This window comes from Mus caroli, chromosome 6 (genome assembly GCF_900094665.2).
Source record: "Mus caroli chromosome 6, CAROLI_EIJ_v1.1, whole genome shotgun sequence".
NCBI lineage: Eukaryota > Metazoa > Chordata > Mammalia > Rodentia > Muridae > Mus > Mus caroli.
This window is the reverse complement of record NC_034575.1, coordinates 13,418,180-13,435,552: the sequence shown is the minus strand read 5'-3', so window position 1 is coordinate 13,435,552 and position 17,373 is coordinate 13,418,180. Positions and strand designations below refer to the sequence as shown.

At 40.9% G+C, this 17,373-nt stretch overlaps 1 protein-coding gene across 5 annotated transcripts in view; it reads right to left on the bottom strand.

Annotated features, from left to right (window-relative positions):
• Positions 1 to 17,373, bottom strand: part of St7 (suppression of tumorigenicity 7) — a 239,930-nt gene that overhangs the window by 109,696 nt on the left and 112,861 nt on the right. For all 5 annotated transcript variants that reach the window (XR_003836915.1, XM_029478333.1, XM_021164295.2 and 2 more), the window contains exon 2: positions 8,592 to 8,674. Coding sequence is in view for 4 of the 5 variants with exons in the window: in XM_029478333.1 (XP_029334193.1) it covers positions 8,592 to 8,674 (83 nt within the window). In the remaining variant the exon portion in view is untranslated. The remainder of the gene's footprint in view (positions 1 to 8,591; positions 8,675 to 17,373) is intronic.

The following is a 17,373-nucleotide window of genomic DNA, read 5'->3' as shown; positions in this document are numbered from 1 at the left end:
AGTAATACAGATTAAGTAGGATGAGAATTGGAACCATCAACAGAGTGTGACATTTAGGAAGCCATTAACTCCATCTAGATTAAGATCAAAATACTCTTACCTAGAAAGCCAGGACCAGAGGGTGTCCTTGGCTGGTTTTCTTGATTCTATGGGGCAGTTTTCTAGTGTGTATAGTCAAGTCAGAGTGAGTACTCAGCATGGGAAGGGAAAGGCTAATGCAATGACTATAATGCCAGATGGATATCTCATAAGGATGGGCCAGTGGATTAGCTGCATGTGACTGAAATAAACAGAAGAATTGTTAAGGGGCTTTTGTTTTGTTTTTTTGTTCTGGAGTGGGGGGAGTTATTTTTGTTGGTGTTATTTTTGGGGTTTTGTTTTTGTTTTAAAGAAAGGCTCACACACACTTTTGAGATGAACAAGAAAACAAGAAAAGAGAAAATCCGAAGGTACAAAATCACATGGCCAAGTGGCATGATGCCAAGATTCCAGGAAGCACAGTCCCGTGAAAGGTAATTTACCATGTGTGCCTGCACATCTGCATTTGTGCACACATACATGTGTATGTGTTGTATGCCTTTGCAAGTGTGTACACATTATTTTCTTTAATTAACAAAAGAAGATCATCTGAGCATCTGAGATAAAGCCAAGGCAATTGACAAGCACTACAGTGACATCCATAACTATTTTTAGTATTGGTTTGAATTCTTAAGTGTATCTTTTCCTTCATACCAACTGGCCCTTTCAAAGTCCCTTACTCATAACTCCTCAGGACTGACATTAACTAAAAAGGTTAAAAAAAAAAAAAAAGCCAAGAAGGACAGAAGGAGAGAGGGAGAGAGGGAGGGAGAGAGGGAAGAGTTAGAAGGAAGGGAGGAAGAAAGGAAAAAGAAGAACAAGCAGCTTGCTCTGTCTGCGTGCTTTGTTTATAAATACTGTGTAGCTACTGCATGGGGTCAGGCCTCCTGCTTCCTAACTCTCAGCCAGTCCCTCAGAAGCCACCTGTTTCCTTAAACAGTTGTGGCAGCTATGTGTGGAACGTCATGACACTCATACCCTCCCACTCCCATTTCTGGGCTTCTGCTGCAAAGACTAAAAGGGGCAGGAAGATCAGGCATTCTTCTAGGTCAAAGCCCACCTACATGTGCATATATTGACTGGGTAGGATTTTCTACTGTAGCATTCATTACTGTGGCCTGCAGATAAGGACCACTCTCCTGGGGCCAACTAGTAGTCATGGGATCACAAAGAGTGGGAAGGATTTCACTTGTGTCATCTGTCCCAAGCTCTGTAGTTCATACTGTGATGGTGCCTGTCCTTTAATACTCTACAGATTCTGATTAAAGCAATCCTCAGAATTTAAAGCAAGCTCCCCAAATAATTCTGATGTAGCCACTTCACGTACTCACTGTATTATGTGTGCAGTCAACTGCTGTTCTTTAAGTATCAACAAATGTGTTCAGGACACATATATGGAAGCTGAAGAGATGGCTCAGCAATTAAGAGCATTTACCACTCTTGCAGAAGACCCAGGCTTGGTTTCCAGCAGCCACATAGTGGCCCACACCCATCTGTAGGTCCATTTCCAGAGAATTCAACTCTTTTCTCGCTTCTGAAGGCAGTAGACACATACATAGTAAACATATATACATAAATTCTGGCAACATACTCACATATATAAGATAATCTAAAACCAAACACATAAACCATTTCCAATTTAGAATGGAAGAGGACAATAAAGGCTCACAAAAATAAAATATAGGTAAGTTATGCTAAGTGTTGGTCTGTGTTCAGAACTGGCCACATCTGACTAGTTTTCATGACCAAATAGGAAAGAAAATCTTATGTCCTCCTAAAAACACTGCAGTCTTTCACTCTACCACTGGCCTCCTTTCTCTTCTTCAGATTTTGCTTCACTTTTCCATTCTCCCTACTCATCTCTTTCACGTGCACTTGGTCCATTTCTGGGAGTCTGTGAAAATGAAAAGTACTAAGTTCTCAACCGGGCTGGTAGCCACCTTCCCAGGCAGCACTTTAGTGAAGGCAGAATGACATGGCAAAGCAATGAGCATGTAAAGCCTAGCTGTCACCCCATCTACATTCAGCAGGCAGGGCTAAGCAAGGCTTTTCTGGAGGTCTAGTCTATAGGTCTTTACTGCTCCACAGCTTGCAAGTTTACCAATTTGTGCCTCCTTCAAGGATTGAAGAACCCTCCCACCATCTTTGACAAGGCACTGCATGAGGACTTGGGTGAGTACTGGCAGGTCCACCCTCAAATAACTGTATGGAGATGACATCCTTATTGGCTCCTGGCTTGGAGATATGCCAGGAGGCCACATGAGACCTGCTACTGAAGCTGAGTCAACTTGGCTACCAAGTGTCTTCTAAGAAGGCCCAGCTTTGTCAACTTGATATCTGGGGTATAAATCCAAGAGGGGGGGAGGGCAACCAATACCTGCTGACTCCCAGAAGCAAACCATCCTTAGCATCCCAGTTCCGTCAACCCAAAGGCAAGTACAGGAATTTCTGAGATGTGCTAGATTTTGTAGACTCTGGTGCCATGCTTAACTGAGATAGCCAAACCATTATATGAGGCCACCAGAGGCCAAGAAGACAAAATAGAATGGACCCCTAAGATAGACATGGCTTTTAAGATTCTAGGAAGAGCTTCATTGGAGATGTCAGCCTCAGCCCTCCTGGACTTCACAAACCTTTTCACCTGCATGTAGATCAGAGAAAGGGGACAGCAAAGGGGATGCTTACCCAAACTTCGGGACCATGGAAAAGACTTGTGGCTTATTTATCTAAGAAGCTGGAGCCAGTGACCCAAGGATGGCTAGCCATTCTGCTAGTCAGGGATGCTGACAATAAAACCATGGAGCAGGAACTTGTCATCACCACTGCCCCCACCCCATGCTATTGAAGGGACCCTCAAGAATCCACCCAGCCAGTGGCTGTCCAATGCCAGACTGGTGCACTTTCAGGCTCTACTTTTGAATCCCCTTAGCATAAGATATAACCCATCACCTGCCCTAAACCCAGCCATCCTGTTATCTGACTCATCCTTAAACATGCAGCATGATTGTTCTATAGTTCTGGGACATGTCCAGATCATCATGTCGGACTTGACTGACCTACCTTGGCAAGACTCGGAACTTATCTACTTCATGGATGGGAACAGCTTCATCCAGAATGGAATCAAGTACACAGGAGCAGTAGTAATAGACTTGGACTCTGTTTTTTGGACAACTACCTTGCTTCTGGAACTTCAGCCCAGAAAGCTAAAGGCTCTAACTTGGGTTTTAAAACTGGCAAAAGGGGCCCATAGCTAACATCTGCACAGGCAGTAGTGGCTCATGTACATGGGTCCATATACCAAGAAAGAGGCTTATTGACTACTGAAGGAAAAACTATCAAAAATAAGGAAGGAACACTTGCTGCATTGGAGGCATTATGGCTTGCTCTCAAAGTAGCCATAATTCATTGCCACAGGCATCAGAAATGGGTATATCATAAATAGCCTGAGGGAACAATCTATCGGGTAAAACCAAAAGGGAGGCCACCGAAGGCTTCCACTGCCAACATCCTGGTTGCTTTACCACCCCCTGCACTCCCAGCCATCTCTGAATATTCTGCTAAAGACAAACAACATCAGGCAAAATGCCAAGGAGTTTATAGAAGAGACGGATTGTTGCTGATCTCTGAAGGCTGCAGCATCCTACCTAAGTAGTTTGCTAAGTAACTCTTCCATCAGATTCATCAAGCTTCATACCTAGACACTGAAAACTGAAGGAACTGCTGTGCGCAGCAAGGTACAAAATGTTCAACTTAGGACATTTGGTTGATCAGGTATCTCAGACGGTGCCACCTGCCAGGCTGTGAACTCCTCAGGTTCCAGTCAAGGAGCCACTCTAGGAACCAGAATCAGGGGTCAATGTCAAGGGGCTAATTGGGAAATAGATTATACAGAAATAAAACCAGAAACATATGAATATAAGTATTTGCTGGTTATTATAGATACCTTTTCAGGATGGGTAGAAGCCTACCCTACAAAGGAGACTGCCAACATAGTGGCAAAGAAGCCTCTGCAAGATATCACACCCAGGTGTGGTTTGCCTACCCTGCTTGGGTCTGACAGTGAACCAGCATTCATCTCTCAGGTAACTCAATCTCTAGCACAGGTTCTGGGGACCAATTGGAAATTACATTGTGCAAACAGACCCCAAAGTTCAGAGCAAGTAGAGAGGATGAATAGGGCCCTGGAGAAGGCCTTGACCAAATTAAACCTTGAAACTGACGGTGACTAGGTGTTCTTCCTACTTTTATGCCTTATATAGGGCTAGGAATACCCCTATATTTTAGGTCTCATTCCCCCTTTGAGATCCTATATGGGAGCTTCCCTCTCATGCTGCCTAACCTCCAGTCTGATATCTGAGCCGAATATGACCAACATAAGTTTTTAAGATCTTTGGAAGCCCTCCAAAGGGTCCAGAAACAACTCTGGCTACCATCCACCAGGTTTAGGAGTCTGCTCCTCCCCCGACCCCCATAGCTTTGAACCATGTGAAGAAGGCTAGATTAAGAGATATAACTATAAGACTCTGGAACCCCACTGGAAGAACCTCACATCATGATCCTGACCATGCCTACAGCTGTGAAGACAGATAAGATCAGGGCATGGATATACCACTAGAGCACCCTTACTATCTGGGTACCCCCAAGGGGTGAAGCAAGAAAGAAGAGAAAAGAAAAGAAGGAAAGAAAAGAAGAGGGAAGGAAGGAAGGAAGGAAGGAAGGAAGGAAGGAAGGAAGGAAGGAAGGAAGGAAGGAAGGAAGGAAGGAAGGAAGGAAGGAAGGAAGGAAGGAAAAACTACTGGTGACATCTAATCAGATATCTATTTTTAAAGAATTTAAAGTAAAAGAGAGCAACTTTTGCCAACTTTTTCCCTATGTATGTTTGTTCAGTTAGTTGACTTTTTCTTCACAGTGGAAATCCTAGACTTTTGTTTTTACCTCTCTTCTAAAACATCAAATGACATGGTGATTTCTGATTCTAGCATAAGAATCCCAAGGCTCTCAGACAGCCAATTTCCCCAGGAGTAATCTTGCACTCTCAGAGTCAGTGGAAGACACCCAGAGCATTGCTAGAGAGAGAAGTTAGCTATTGTCTTTCCGATTCCTGGAAGCAAACTGCTAAGCATGCCATGCAAAAAGCCATTTTTCAAAGCACAGGATTCTTCACTCCTCCTGGAAATGCACCCAGAATTAAAAAACAGTGGCAGCATACAATGCTAACCCTTAATTCATCTTTAAAGCCTAGCAAAGCTGAGTCCCTAGCGATAATGCAATAGATACCACTGTCAAACATCTGTAAGGCAGGAATGTGGGGGTATCTATAGCGATTGCTGCTCACCATAGTTAGAATGCCCTCAGAAAAGGCCAGTGTGTTTTAGAAAGAGCACTCACATCCTTCCTACAGGGCAGGTTTCCTCTCCTCTAAGCATTTCATCAGTCTAAACAGTTTCTGCTTCTACAGTTTAGCCCAGCAGCTCTATGCCAAACATAGGAAAAAGCATGGGAGCCCAGGTCTGCAAAGACAGCCCAGGCCTAGAGAAATCCATTTACTTATGAGAGTTCTTCAACCATCCCTGAGTTAGAGGAGTGACAACCCTTGAGCTAACTTATCAGAATGAAAGAAAATATCCTACACTATGTTAGTGAATTTTTGTCCTGTAAACCCACAGCAAGGCATTCCCAGAATGAAATCCAGGGCTGCCTCTCTGGTGCTGGCGGGAAAGGCAGCTGGTGGGTCACCTAACTGGAAGAGCAATGAAGTGGGTGTTGAAAGGCAGACTGCCCGGGTAGGACCTCCTGGGTTCCACTCCTTAATGCCTTTGGCCAACTATGTAACCTAAAAGCAGGTTGCTAGTTTGCCTGGTTTGAAGTCCCACTGCTGGGCAGAGGACATGAGGAGCATCACACCAGCAGAACCTTCTGAGACGAGGAAGGCATGGACAAGACGCCCTTCCCCCAGTCCAGCAAATAGTGGACTCAGTATAAATCCCATCCTCCAAAGTTTGTTTTCCTATTTCTTTAAGTATGCCAAAACCTTATCATAAAGTCTTAAAGTGTGTGTGTATGTGTAAATGGTAACTCAGATATTTAAAATACCTACCACCTCTTCCCTTAAAATATACATTGTGTGTCTGTGTGTCTGTGTGTGTTATGTTTTCTGAATGTATTAGTAGGAACTTATCAAGCAAGTGAAAGTATTTTCCATGTCTGTTCTCTCCTGAGACATCTTGCACATTGTACAATGAATACTTGATAATGTAGGTTGAAGGCCTGACTGCTTTGCCACAAGGAAACTGCATGACTTCAATCCCAAAAGTTCCTTTTCTTTCCTTGAGAACTCTCGAGTTTCCCACCTGAAAAATAAAATCTTAGACCTAATGACCCCGGAGTCTTAGAAAGTACACATTGCTTGGTCCCTTGTGGTCCTCTTCAATCACTGGGAGGCTGGACACAACGCCCTTCCTGTTACTTCCCACTATTACCCATGGTGTGCCTTCTCCTGGTGCTAGTGTGCAACGCCAGTGTGCTGCTATAATTTCTCACCTAGCTCTAAGTAGCAAACATGCAGCCTCCCAATGAAAATCTTCCCTTTCTTCAATAAAGTAGAAGCTTTTGGAGTGATTCATTCTCACTCCTTTGTGATTTACTAAATTTTTTCTGGGTTTTCCTAGCAATACAAGTTTTACTAGCTTTGTTTTTTAAGAAGTTCTCTGGTCATTTTTCTCTGTCCTATGTCACCTACATTGGAAAACATTTAGAGATTATCAAAATATTTTTCTACTCCATTTTCTGTCCTAGTCAGAGTAAAAATAGTTTCATTTAATTGCTGTCTGGTTTTGCTGATGGTTTGTGTCACCCCACAGGTTCAGTTGAGGGGGAATCCTTGAGACTGCTGAACTCTCACCACAGCAGCTTTCAGACTGTCAGGTTTCATGTTCTATTAAAATGTCCTCAGGTCTACAATCACCTCACCAAGGCTAAAGATGAATGTGGTATTGGTACAACTTATTTGCCAAGTATTTATAGTAAAACAACATCCCATGTTATCACCATGATTTCACAAGAGACATTTAACACTAAAAACCAGGTGGAAGTCAATGTTAGAATAAAATACCATCCCTGGACAGAATAAGTTCATAACCAACCTGATGGTTTTATGAGCTCCTGACTATAACAGTGCCCTCAATTTCCTCAAATTTCCTAAACAGAGAAGAGATGTCAGAGTTGCATGTGTGGGCAATGAATGTTTAAAAGGCCGCATACTACAAACTACAGCACCTCTCTTCCAGGGTGAGTTGTAATACAAGGCCTCTTGCCTCGGGTTGAAGTTTGCACTCAGCTCTGTGCTTTCTACATAGATTTTTCTTGGGATGGCTCCATAAGAGCAACTTTGCACATTTCACACAACCCATGTGAAGCAGACATAACAATCTGTGCCTAGAGATGCTCTCTCATCACAAAAGGATGCTCTCTCTCCACTCTGCCATTTTCTACTTCCATCTGTTTACAGAATCTCCCTTTCTCCATCTTATAAGCTCAGGCTTCTGAAATCTTTCATTATTCCTGGGAAAGGTATTCTCTTTGCTCAACATGTTTGTACCTATCTACCCTTAAATTTCTTTCAATTGATAATTCATTTTTAAGTAATAATAGCACTATAATCTTTCACTTGTACCTATGTCTACAATAATTAGTAATCACAAAATTGTGGATGTGGAAAAAACCTTTTTAAAATTTCTCTCCTTTAAAGATTATTAAGTTATGTGGGAATGGCCTCATTGAGTTTCAATAGCCCCATAATGTTCACTACAGTGAATTATGATAGGTAATATGATCCTTTGTATCTATAGCTGTTGTAGAATATAAGGTAATGAAGTTGTAAGATAACAGAAATTTTTTTTTACCTATATGAATTTTTTTAAAGGGAGCAATAAAGAAGTGAATGTAAACACTGAGAGAATAGAAGATGAAGGGAGAAAAAGGTTGGGAATGCCACAATCCATACCAACACATGTAAAAAGTATTCCTAATGATATTACATCTAATAATCCAATATACATGAAAAACAGTCTTAGTTGAACTAAGCCACTTTTATGAATCAGCAATACATATATATATATATATATATACATATATATATATCCATCTGCTGTCTAATTTTTGTCATGATGGGTGGTGATGGGGACTGAACCCAGAGTTTCATGGATATGAGGCAAGTTATTTACCACTGGGCTTTGGTTCCAACACATTTTATATGTTTAGTTACAACAATTTGGCCTAGAAACATCTTCTCTGATTTCCCCCCAATAAAGAGTTGTTTTTCTTCCCATAAAAGAAAGGATTGCAGAAATATAACCTGGGTAAGTTCACTTCTTCTCTTTATCCCCATCCAACATGAAGACACAAAATGAATATTGAAAACTGCTGATATATATTCTCCCAGATTATTCCTTAAAAATAGTCACATTAACATAAATGCTAATAAGTTTTTAAATTAGAAGAAGTCCATCACTTACCAAAATAAGTCCTGATATTAGCGAGGAAGTGCCTGTCAGGGCCACGTAGAACTTTGGTGTTAACGTGTTCAAAAACATGCTCACTGGAAAAAAAAGAAAAAGGGAGAAGATTGAGAAAGGTATGACTATAATCAGTAAAACTTTCTGTTTGTTTCTTAAGATTGTGTGTGTGTGTGATGTGTGTGCATGTAAGTATGTGATGGAGCCATCACACAGGTTTTAGAAACTGAACCCCTGCAAGAACATTGAATTCTCTTCACTACTGAGCCACCACTCTGGCACCTAGCTCATTTATTTTTATTTCTTGTGAAATCATTCATTTCTGATGACCAGAATTCCTAGAACGTTAGCAAAGTCCCACTGAAATGAAGAACTACTAGGCTGATTTAGAAAGACAGATGTCAAGCTATACCCTAAATGCTAAAATACCTGCCCGGTAAAGTACACTAGTGGCCTTACTGTTAGAAGTATAACCAATGGTTTTCTGCTTGCATTTGAGGCCTGTTCCACAGAAAAGAACTTATGCCTAGTAATATTAACCAGTCAAAGACCTATGATTGAGGAAGGTGTAAGTCTTAGTTTACCTACTGTTATTATTTTGCTCAATGGAAATGTTCTCAAATTGCCCTCTAAAAAAAAACTAAATGTTTGTACCAATAGATTAGTGCTATTCTCAACCTTAGTCAAAGAAACTTGTCTTTGCAGTAGATATTAAGCAATGCCGAGACTTAAAACTGGCCAATGTGCTGAGAATAAATGGCAATTGAGTGTTCAACGTTAAATCTGACATTTATTCTAACTTCAAAGTTCAGGGAACATCACAGAAGAAAGGGAGGAAGGAAAATAAGGACAAGTGCATGGGGTGAATGCTGTCACATGTTGTCTTCTGGATAGGACACAGTCATTGCACTCAGGAACTTACAGCTCTGATGCTTACCTGCACATGACCTACAGAGACAAGCCAGTCAATGTTCCTGTCTGGTGGGAGAGGGGATCATGAGGCTTCAACACTAGTTGGGGTGCTACTAGCAATTGATGGCCCCTAAGGATGGGTGGGTGACATTTTCTTTGTGACATTCCAGAGGGAAGTTAGACTATTAGGGCCTCCATAAGATCTGGCTGTAGGCAAGCCTGGTAGAACCTTTCCTTAATCACTGGTTGATACTGCAGGGCCCATCTAATTGTGGGTGGTGCTACCCCTAGGCTGGTGGTCCTGGGTTCTGTGAGTACAGCTTCTGATTTGTTCCACACATGGCTTACTCAGCCTCCAGGTTCCTGCCATGTTTGAGTTCCTATCTTGGCTTCCTTCAGTGATAAGGAAGAATAAGCCAAATCAACCCTTACCTCTCCCAAGTTGCTTTGCTTATGTTGTTTCTTCACAGCAGTAGTAACCCTAATAAGACAGGCAGAGCTCTTGCTCTCTTGGTCTCTTGCCTTCTTGCTCCCCGTCTGTCTCCTCGCCCTTTCCCCATTCCCTCCCCTTCCTCCACATGCTCATGGCTGGCCTCTACTCCTCTACTTCTCTCTCTCTCTCTCTCTCTCTCTCTCTCTCTCTCTCTCTCTCTCTCCCTTTCTCTGCTTCTACTACCCTCTTAACTCCCCTCCCTATGCCCTGAATAAACTCTATTCTATTCTAAAAAGAAAACAATAGGTAGCAATGTGGATTCAAGCAAGTCACCAGTACAGTAGTCTGAAAAATTAAAACTGACATGGGCAGTTGATAATGCTGTCTAACTGCAGGATGCCCAATATAAGTGCTAAGGAAATCCAAACCTGTACCAAGATCATCTTTCTTGGACATTCATAAATAAAAGGTAACTCCTGTTGCCATTAGCATGATGAGATGCAAGTCTTGAAAATCTGCTAAAATGGCAGCTTAGGAGATGCTTAAAAAAAATCTGGGAATAAAATATCTCCATAATATATCTGTAAGTGGTCTTTTCCTTCTAGGTATATTTTATACACATAGCATTTGTATCACCTTACAAAGGCAGTTTTCATCCAGGTAGCTCAGTTAGGATTGAAAGCACAGAAGGAGCCCCTCCCTGCAGGGGCTGCCCCCCCTTCTCCCTGCTCTCCTGCCCTCCTTGTGCTGGGTCTCCAGCTTCTCTGTATCACAGTCCTCTGGAGAAATGCTATGGCATTTATTGTTGTGAGGGAGAAGCAGGGAGACCCCTCATAAATCATCCTGTCCACTCTTCCTCGGCCCTTGATGCTGCCCTGGCAGCTGGACAGGGGTCCTGCTTCTGCTTTACAGAGCAGCCAGCTCCATGGGGGAGCTGGGCTGAACGCATTGCTTTTCTCAGCTGCGGTCTGGAGAAGTATTGTTGGAGTGAGCTATATTAGTACGAGGTTTTCATGCCACCTTCTCCCAGGCTAGGGAGAGGCCATCTGACAGCTTTTCCTGTCATCAGGAAGGACTGCCCAAAGCCCTAATAACCCTAAAGACCAGTGAATTTCCTTTCACCTACAAATAGGTACTGTGAAGAACAGCATCCTGATGGGAACCCTCTCAAAAGCTTGTATATTTCAGATCAGATACTTATGGTCTGTTTTAATGTAAGTTTGAAGATTTTTAAAGTTAAATTTAAATATAGCAAAAGTAAGTCTCTAATGCCTGGGACTTTGTATTTTCTCCTCCTCGTTCTCCCCCACCCTGTTCTCTCTCTTTGTGGTCTGTGTATGTTTTCCAAGGTTTCATATGCAGGGTGAGATGCATGTTGGGTAGGTTCAATGGTTATTTGCTTGATAAGCCAAGAATTTTCCTAGATATCATAAGATACTATGCCTAGAAGGGTAGCTATACAGAACCCTTAAAAGTAGTCATTTTGGAGGAAAGGGAGGGGGAAATGATATAACTATATTATAAATTCAAAACTAAAAGACAAATTTTTAAGAAAGAAGTTAGTCACTTGGGATAATGATTTACCATACTAAACTCCAAAGACACTTTTCTTGTGAAAGCAATTTCCATGCAAATCTTTTCAAAATACATTGTGTGTACTTGTTAAACAGAATGTCTTTAACATATTTCAATCTTTCATCGGTAGCTCTACCAAAAGACACAAACTCTAGTACTGTTAGCATGTATCAATGTATTCTGAAGCTGACTTTATTCAGAAATAAACACCATTTTCTTCCAAAACTAAGTAATATAGGGCAGAAATACTCTTCAAATCTTTTCATGTTCTTTTATAATTGGTGTGCTAATCCAGTAGTAACTATTATTTTTCATTCCTTGCCTTCTCTCATGTGTTTTCTCTCCTTCATGATTTGCTATTTAAAAATCTGTAGTAAATTCAAAGGCAGATAATCAGTTGTGGCTCAATGAACTACCTATGTCCAGTGTGTATCAGGCACTGTGTAAAGTGTTGAGGAGTCAAACAGGTCGGCATGTAATTCTTGTCTTTAAGGAACTCTGGGTAATTTTGAGAAGCAGACATGGGAACAATATAATAGGCTGTCATGATTCTGAGTGCTACTGAGGTATTCTTTACTTAGCTCTGGCTAGGGTGGGAGAAAATGTGCATCAATGTGCTCCTTTGAGAAAGCTTCAAAAATAATGTTGCAAAGCATATGCACTAGAATCATGCAAAATAAGAGCTGAGATTGACAGCCAAAATTAAAGGGTCTTTGGTAATCCTTTGAGGTTCTTCTGTGTGCAATCTATGCACTGGCTTTTTTCTCGTTTAATGTTTAGTCTGAGGAGTTGAAAAAGCTCAACTGCTGAATTCTGGACAGGCAGAGAATCACTGGAGGGAATGATACCTGTTCTCATAGGACAGCTGTGTGAGTGATGGAGAAGAGCACTCCCAGACTTTCCTGTGTTCACAGTGGAGGTACCTACAGTGTCAGCCAGGCAGAACATACAGGAGCTTTCTATCGTCTTCGGAGAAATTTGATCACTGACTATTTACACAGAAAATATTATTGGAACATCAGGGGTTATGTTTAGTAAAACAGCATGCTGCAAAGTTGAATACAGGAATTCCTTACTTAAAGTGTCAAACAGAGAGAACTGCCTAACTGAAGGTTCACCATATTGGTAACAATAACCTGCTATAGCAAATAAGTTAAATCCATTGAAATAAGAAAGGCAAGAAGTGCGTTAATAAGAGTAGGGGGGATAGCCCATGTGTACTTGGAAATACTTCTCAATATCTCTTCTATATCTATTAATATTAGCTAATTAATTTAATTATATGGTACTTATATCATCCAAAGTAAGATACAGAACCAGCCCAGAGAGTAGTGTGTAAAAATTTAAAAGAATGAGGTTGACCCTATGCTTTTTAAAAATTATTTTTATTTTTGGCAATTTCACAAATGAATATAATGTTTTTAAACATATGTGTCTCCTTTTATCTTTTTTTTGTCCCACTGACTGTCTCTTTTTTCCATACTTTTCCCCCTCTAATTTTTATGCCTTACACACACACACACACCTACCTTTAGAGGGAAAAATGAGATGCCCATGCAAAAATCACAGCATAGTTCATATCCCAGCAGAAATATTTATATAAGATCTAAAGGGAGTAGGTATTATCTCTATCTCAATAAATCAGAATGCTGTTCCTTCCAGGCTGGAAGGTTACCCCCAAACATGAGATTAAAGTGGAGAAAGGGGCTCTAAGTAGACAAGACAATGTGCATGCACACAGAAAAGAATCAGCCTAGAGAATAAGGTAGATATGGAAGCAGAGTAAAAGAAATGCCAGGTCAGGCAGACTTTTTGTTTGTTAGTAGTGCTGGAGATCAAACTAAAGCCTCATACATGCTATTCAAGAGCTCTACCACTGAGCTGCATCAGACTCCAGAGCAGGGCAAAGAGAAGGAAGGTTTTTACTGTTCCCGAAACAACGAATCCTGCAGAAGACAGGGGTGCCTGGTAGAAACAGAGTATCAAGCAAAACTGGCAACTTTGAGAGTTACTTCTGAGCCAGCTCCTGTAATGCAACTAGCACTACAGGAGTAAGATTAACAGATGTGTGTAGCTCTTAACAGTATCAGATAAAGAGTGACATCTAGGCACCATTGTTGAAGTAAGGCCAAGGTCACACTGCCAGTGAGTAGAGGCAGTGAGAGGTGGGCTCTTCTACAGGAAATCAGGCAGTAAGACAATCTGTCATGATATGAGACCTAAGGGAGAATACAATTAGAATACAATTAGAGTAAGGCCCTTGTTCCACACTGGGAACAGGGGGACCTTTGAAGAAACAAACACTTCTTTCTTCTCACACTACAGGTGTAATTACTAGAAATGCATCAACTGTTCTCAAAGTCTTCTTGTTATACATGCTTTTAAGAAAACTTACAAGAGGGTGAAGGTGAAGCATTTCAACTGATTTGATTGTAAACCTAATAACTACGTATGTATATTCCTTTCTTAACAGATGAGATTATATGACCACACAAAACCTCCTTTCTGTTCCATTCTGAACTTTGTGCTTTCTTTTAACTGATTGGCCTGATTTGTTTTAAAATTCCTTGCTAACTCACAGGTAAATAGTTTGTCTCAAAATAAGGTAACAGTTTGGGCGAAAGAAGCAACTGCAGGCTACAAGATGGTAAAACTCAATATTAATTCAGAGTACAGTATTTCTTATTCTCCTTTTTCTTTTCCTTCTCTCCTTCCTTCCTTCTTTTTCACTCCCTAAAAACTTAGTAATTAAATTACTTCTCTGTGTGTGGAACCTAGCCTCCAGAAGAACTGCTGGGATTTGTTGTACATGATCCAGAGGATGGTCTAGAATAACATATTTTCTGTTGTGAATAAGTGAGTTTATTAAGTTCTAAACCATGAGGGAGGGAAGGGAATGAGAAAGAAACATCATCTAATTGGGCACTTAAAGTACACCTCAGAAACTCAGTAGGGAAGCCAGGTGGAGTTTGCGACAAAGAGACCCAAGCAAAGCCAAGTGTCCCTTCGCACAATATTTCTGAGTAAACACCAATAACACAAGGTAGGATTACCAGATCCAGTAGAAATGGGCTGAGGAAGTCAGGGCTGAGTGCTGGACTTCCTGGCTGAGCTGTCTGGTGAGATAATGCCTGAACTTCCTATAGCTAGCCTTCCCACTACAGGCACTTGGATAGTATGGGATAAATGGTTCATCTTATAGCTGTTGTCCAGGACACAATGTGTTTGTTCACTCTTGGGCTGTTCTGCTATTCTCTTCTCTGTCTATCAGAGTCTAGCACTCGCCCAGAGATTGGAGAATACAATGTTCTGGGTCTGCAATGGAAACAGGGCAACCCCTCTTCCAGACCTAGATTCTTAGTGAGGCCCCAAACATGTGACAATTTTTCAATGTAATGTATATTACAGAGCTGTTACAGCCATATTCCTCTGGCTGACTGTGTGTCCAACACAGGGTGAAGGAGCCACCAGGCAAGCCAGGGCTCTGGAGTTCAGCTGCTACCCATATCTGGCATTTCAGAATAAGCCTGAAGCTTCACTATTTCCAATTCTATTACTATATTTAGCTTTATATTTGCACCAGACATCCAAATTTCATTCCGGGGGCACCAAACCTTCTCTCTCTGGGCTCATGACTGGAAGTGTATCTCCCAAGCGTATCACAAATGCATCGGGCTTCACATAATGTCTGTGGGTGAGAGGCAATGCAAACTGAAGCACTGATATTTCCAAATGTCAATAAGCCAGTTTCTTTAAGCCAAAAACAAACAAAAACAAACAAAAAAATAGATATATTTAAAAATGTAATATACCAGATGCTCAGTGCTGTCTCTGATAGACATGTCCCCAGTGCCTGGAATGACATTTTCCATTTTCATCTCTATTCTTCCTATCTCAAATGGATTTCAGCAATTGCTACCCCTTACTAGGATGTGATCTATTCATCTGTGACAAAGAAACAGGTTGTTTCTTCTTAATTAGCACATAAGGCAGGACTTTGAGGGATGGGTAAGCAGTTGGCTAAAGCCCAAGGTTAACAAAGCCACTATCATTAAGTTGACTGAGGCAGTTAACCTCATAGCAAGAAATTCTGCAGCACAAACTCAGAAGGTGCCTGTCTAATGTTATGAATGGGTATTTGCATGGGGTATGGAATATAAAACATGGTATCACTATGAAAATAGCCCCAACCAAAACTTTTGAAATGGTAGGAGATTGACTAGAACCACAGGAAAAAATAATGACAATCCTAAACAACCAAAGCTGCCTGCACAGAAAGAACTAAGCAGGTGACATTACATGAGCTAAAGTGAAAATATGCTACAAAGCTACTATAGTTAAAACAATACAGCTTGGATATGAAAACAGATATTCAGATAGAGATAACTGGCTTTTACCCAGGGCACAAACATATTCATTGTAAAAGATATTAAACAATTCTGGTGACAATGTCCTATAATAAAAAATGTCTCTTACATTCAAAGAGATTGGGACATTTAATGGGCTTCACAGCCAGAGTTAATAATAAACTTGGAGTCACTGAAGACTTATCTTCAGTGTACTGTGTCCTCAGCCTCTTTGTTTAACCTGACTTAAAAGAACAATGTAATATCCAACCTAACTTTGCTTGGATTTCCCATGGAATCAACTTTTACAACCCAAGTTAATGTATAGCTGTAATCTTAAATTATATAGTCTTCCATATCCCTTGACCCAGAGTAATGTGTGCATGTGTTATGATAAGCATTTGCTGAAAATAGCAAATATAAGCAAAAAGTGGCCTTATAAAATCCACTATAATTGTTGAATGAAACATACAGATATAGCTTGAAACACAGTGATGTTTGTAACACTATTTGTTAACTGGGTCAGCTGGAGTAAATTAATTCCTTTTAAAACTCCGTAAAAGATTTCTATAAAGTATCCCTCATTTCTTCTCCATGTTATACTTTCTGTGCCGTTCAATGAAAGAAAAAGCAAAGTCTCTTGTTAGGGACAGAAACACAGGATCAGACACAGAGAGAGATTCACAAGGCAGCCTTCAGGCAGGCTCAGACTCCGACTCATACAACAGACAAACAGGAATGACCCTGGAAAGGGAAGTAGAGAAGTCAAATCTGGGCTTGCTCTTGGTTAACTCATACCACCAGGAAGTGCTTTGATTTCTTAACTTAATGTGACACCGGTGGATTCTGGGTGATTCTGAGTTTATTATTAATATATTCAAGCCTATCACAATGCCTGAGAATTGAAACTCTAGGAAAATGTACTAGGGCATTTCTTTGGGTCCTTGGAATGGGTCATCTATTTTGGACATGACCTCAGTAACAAAGGCAGCACAAGAAAAACAAATGAGACAACAACAAACTGAGCAGTTTCTCCCCAACAGCTGACGTCATCCACGAGGACTCTAAGAAGGTAGGCCTCCGCGTACATGAGAATAAAGCATAAGGTGGGCATGGGAGGAGGAGGAAGGAGGAAGGAAGGGAACAGGTTGGTGAATAGGTCCTGAAATATACAGTAGAAATATGTGGTGACATGGTCTTTCACATCATTGCCACTAAAATGTTAAGGTACTGAATAACCCCAAAAAGCTTAGGAGAAAGAACAGTGGGTGTTTTGTCCCCAAGAAACGATAAAAGCTTCAGAAGATAGCTATGCACAACTCAATTTGACCATTACCAATGAGACAGAAATATCACATGGTACCCCATAGATAAATAAACTAAGATAAAATGCTAAAAACATTAAAAATGAGGAAGTTTGACTTTTCAAGATTGTTTTCCAAAAATTAAACACACACACACTCACACACACACACACACACACACACACACACACACACACACACACACACTTATA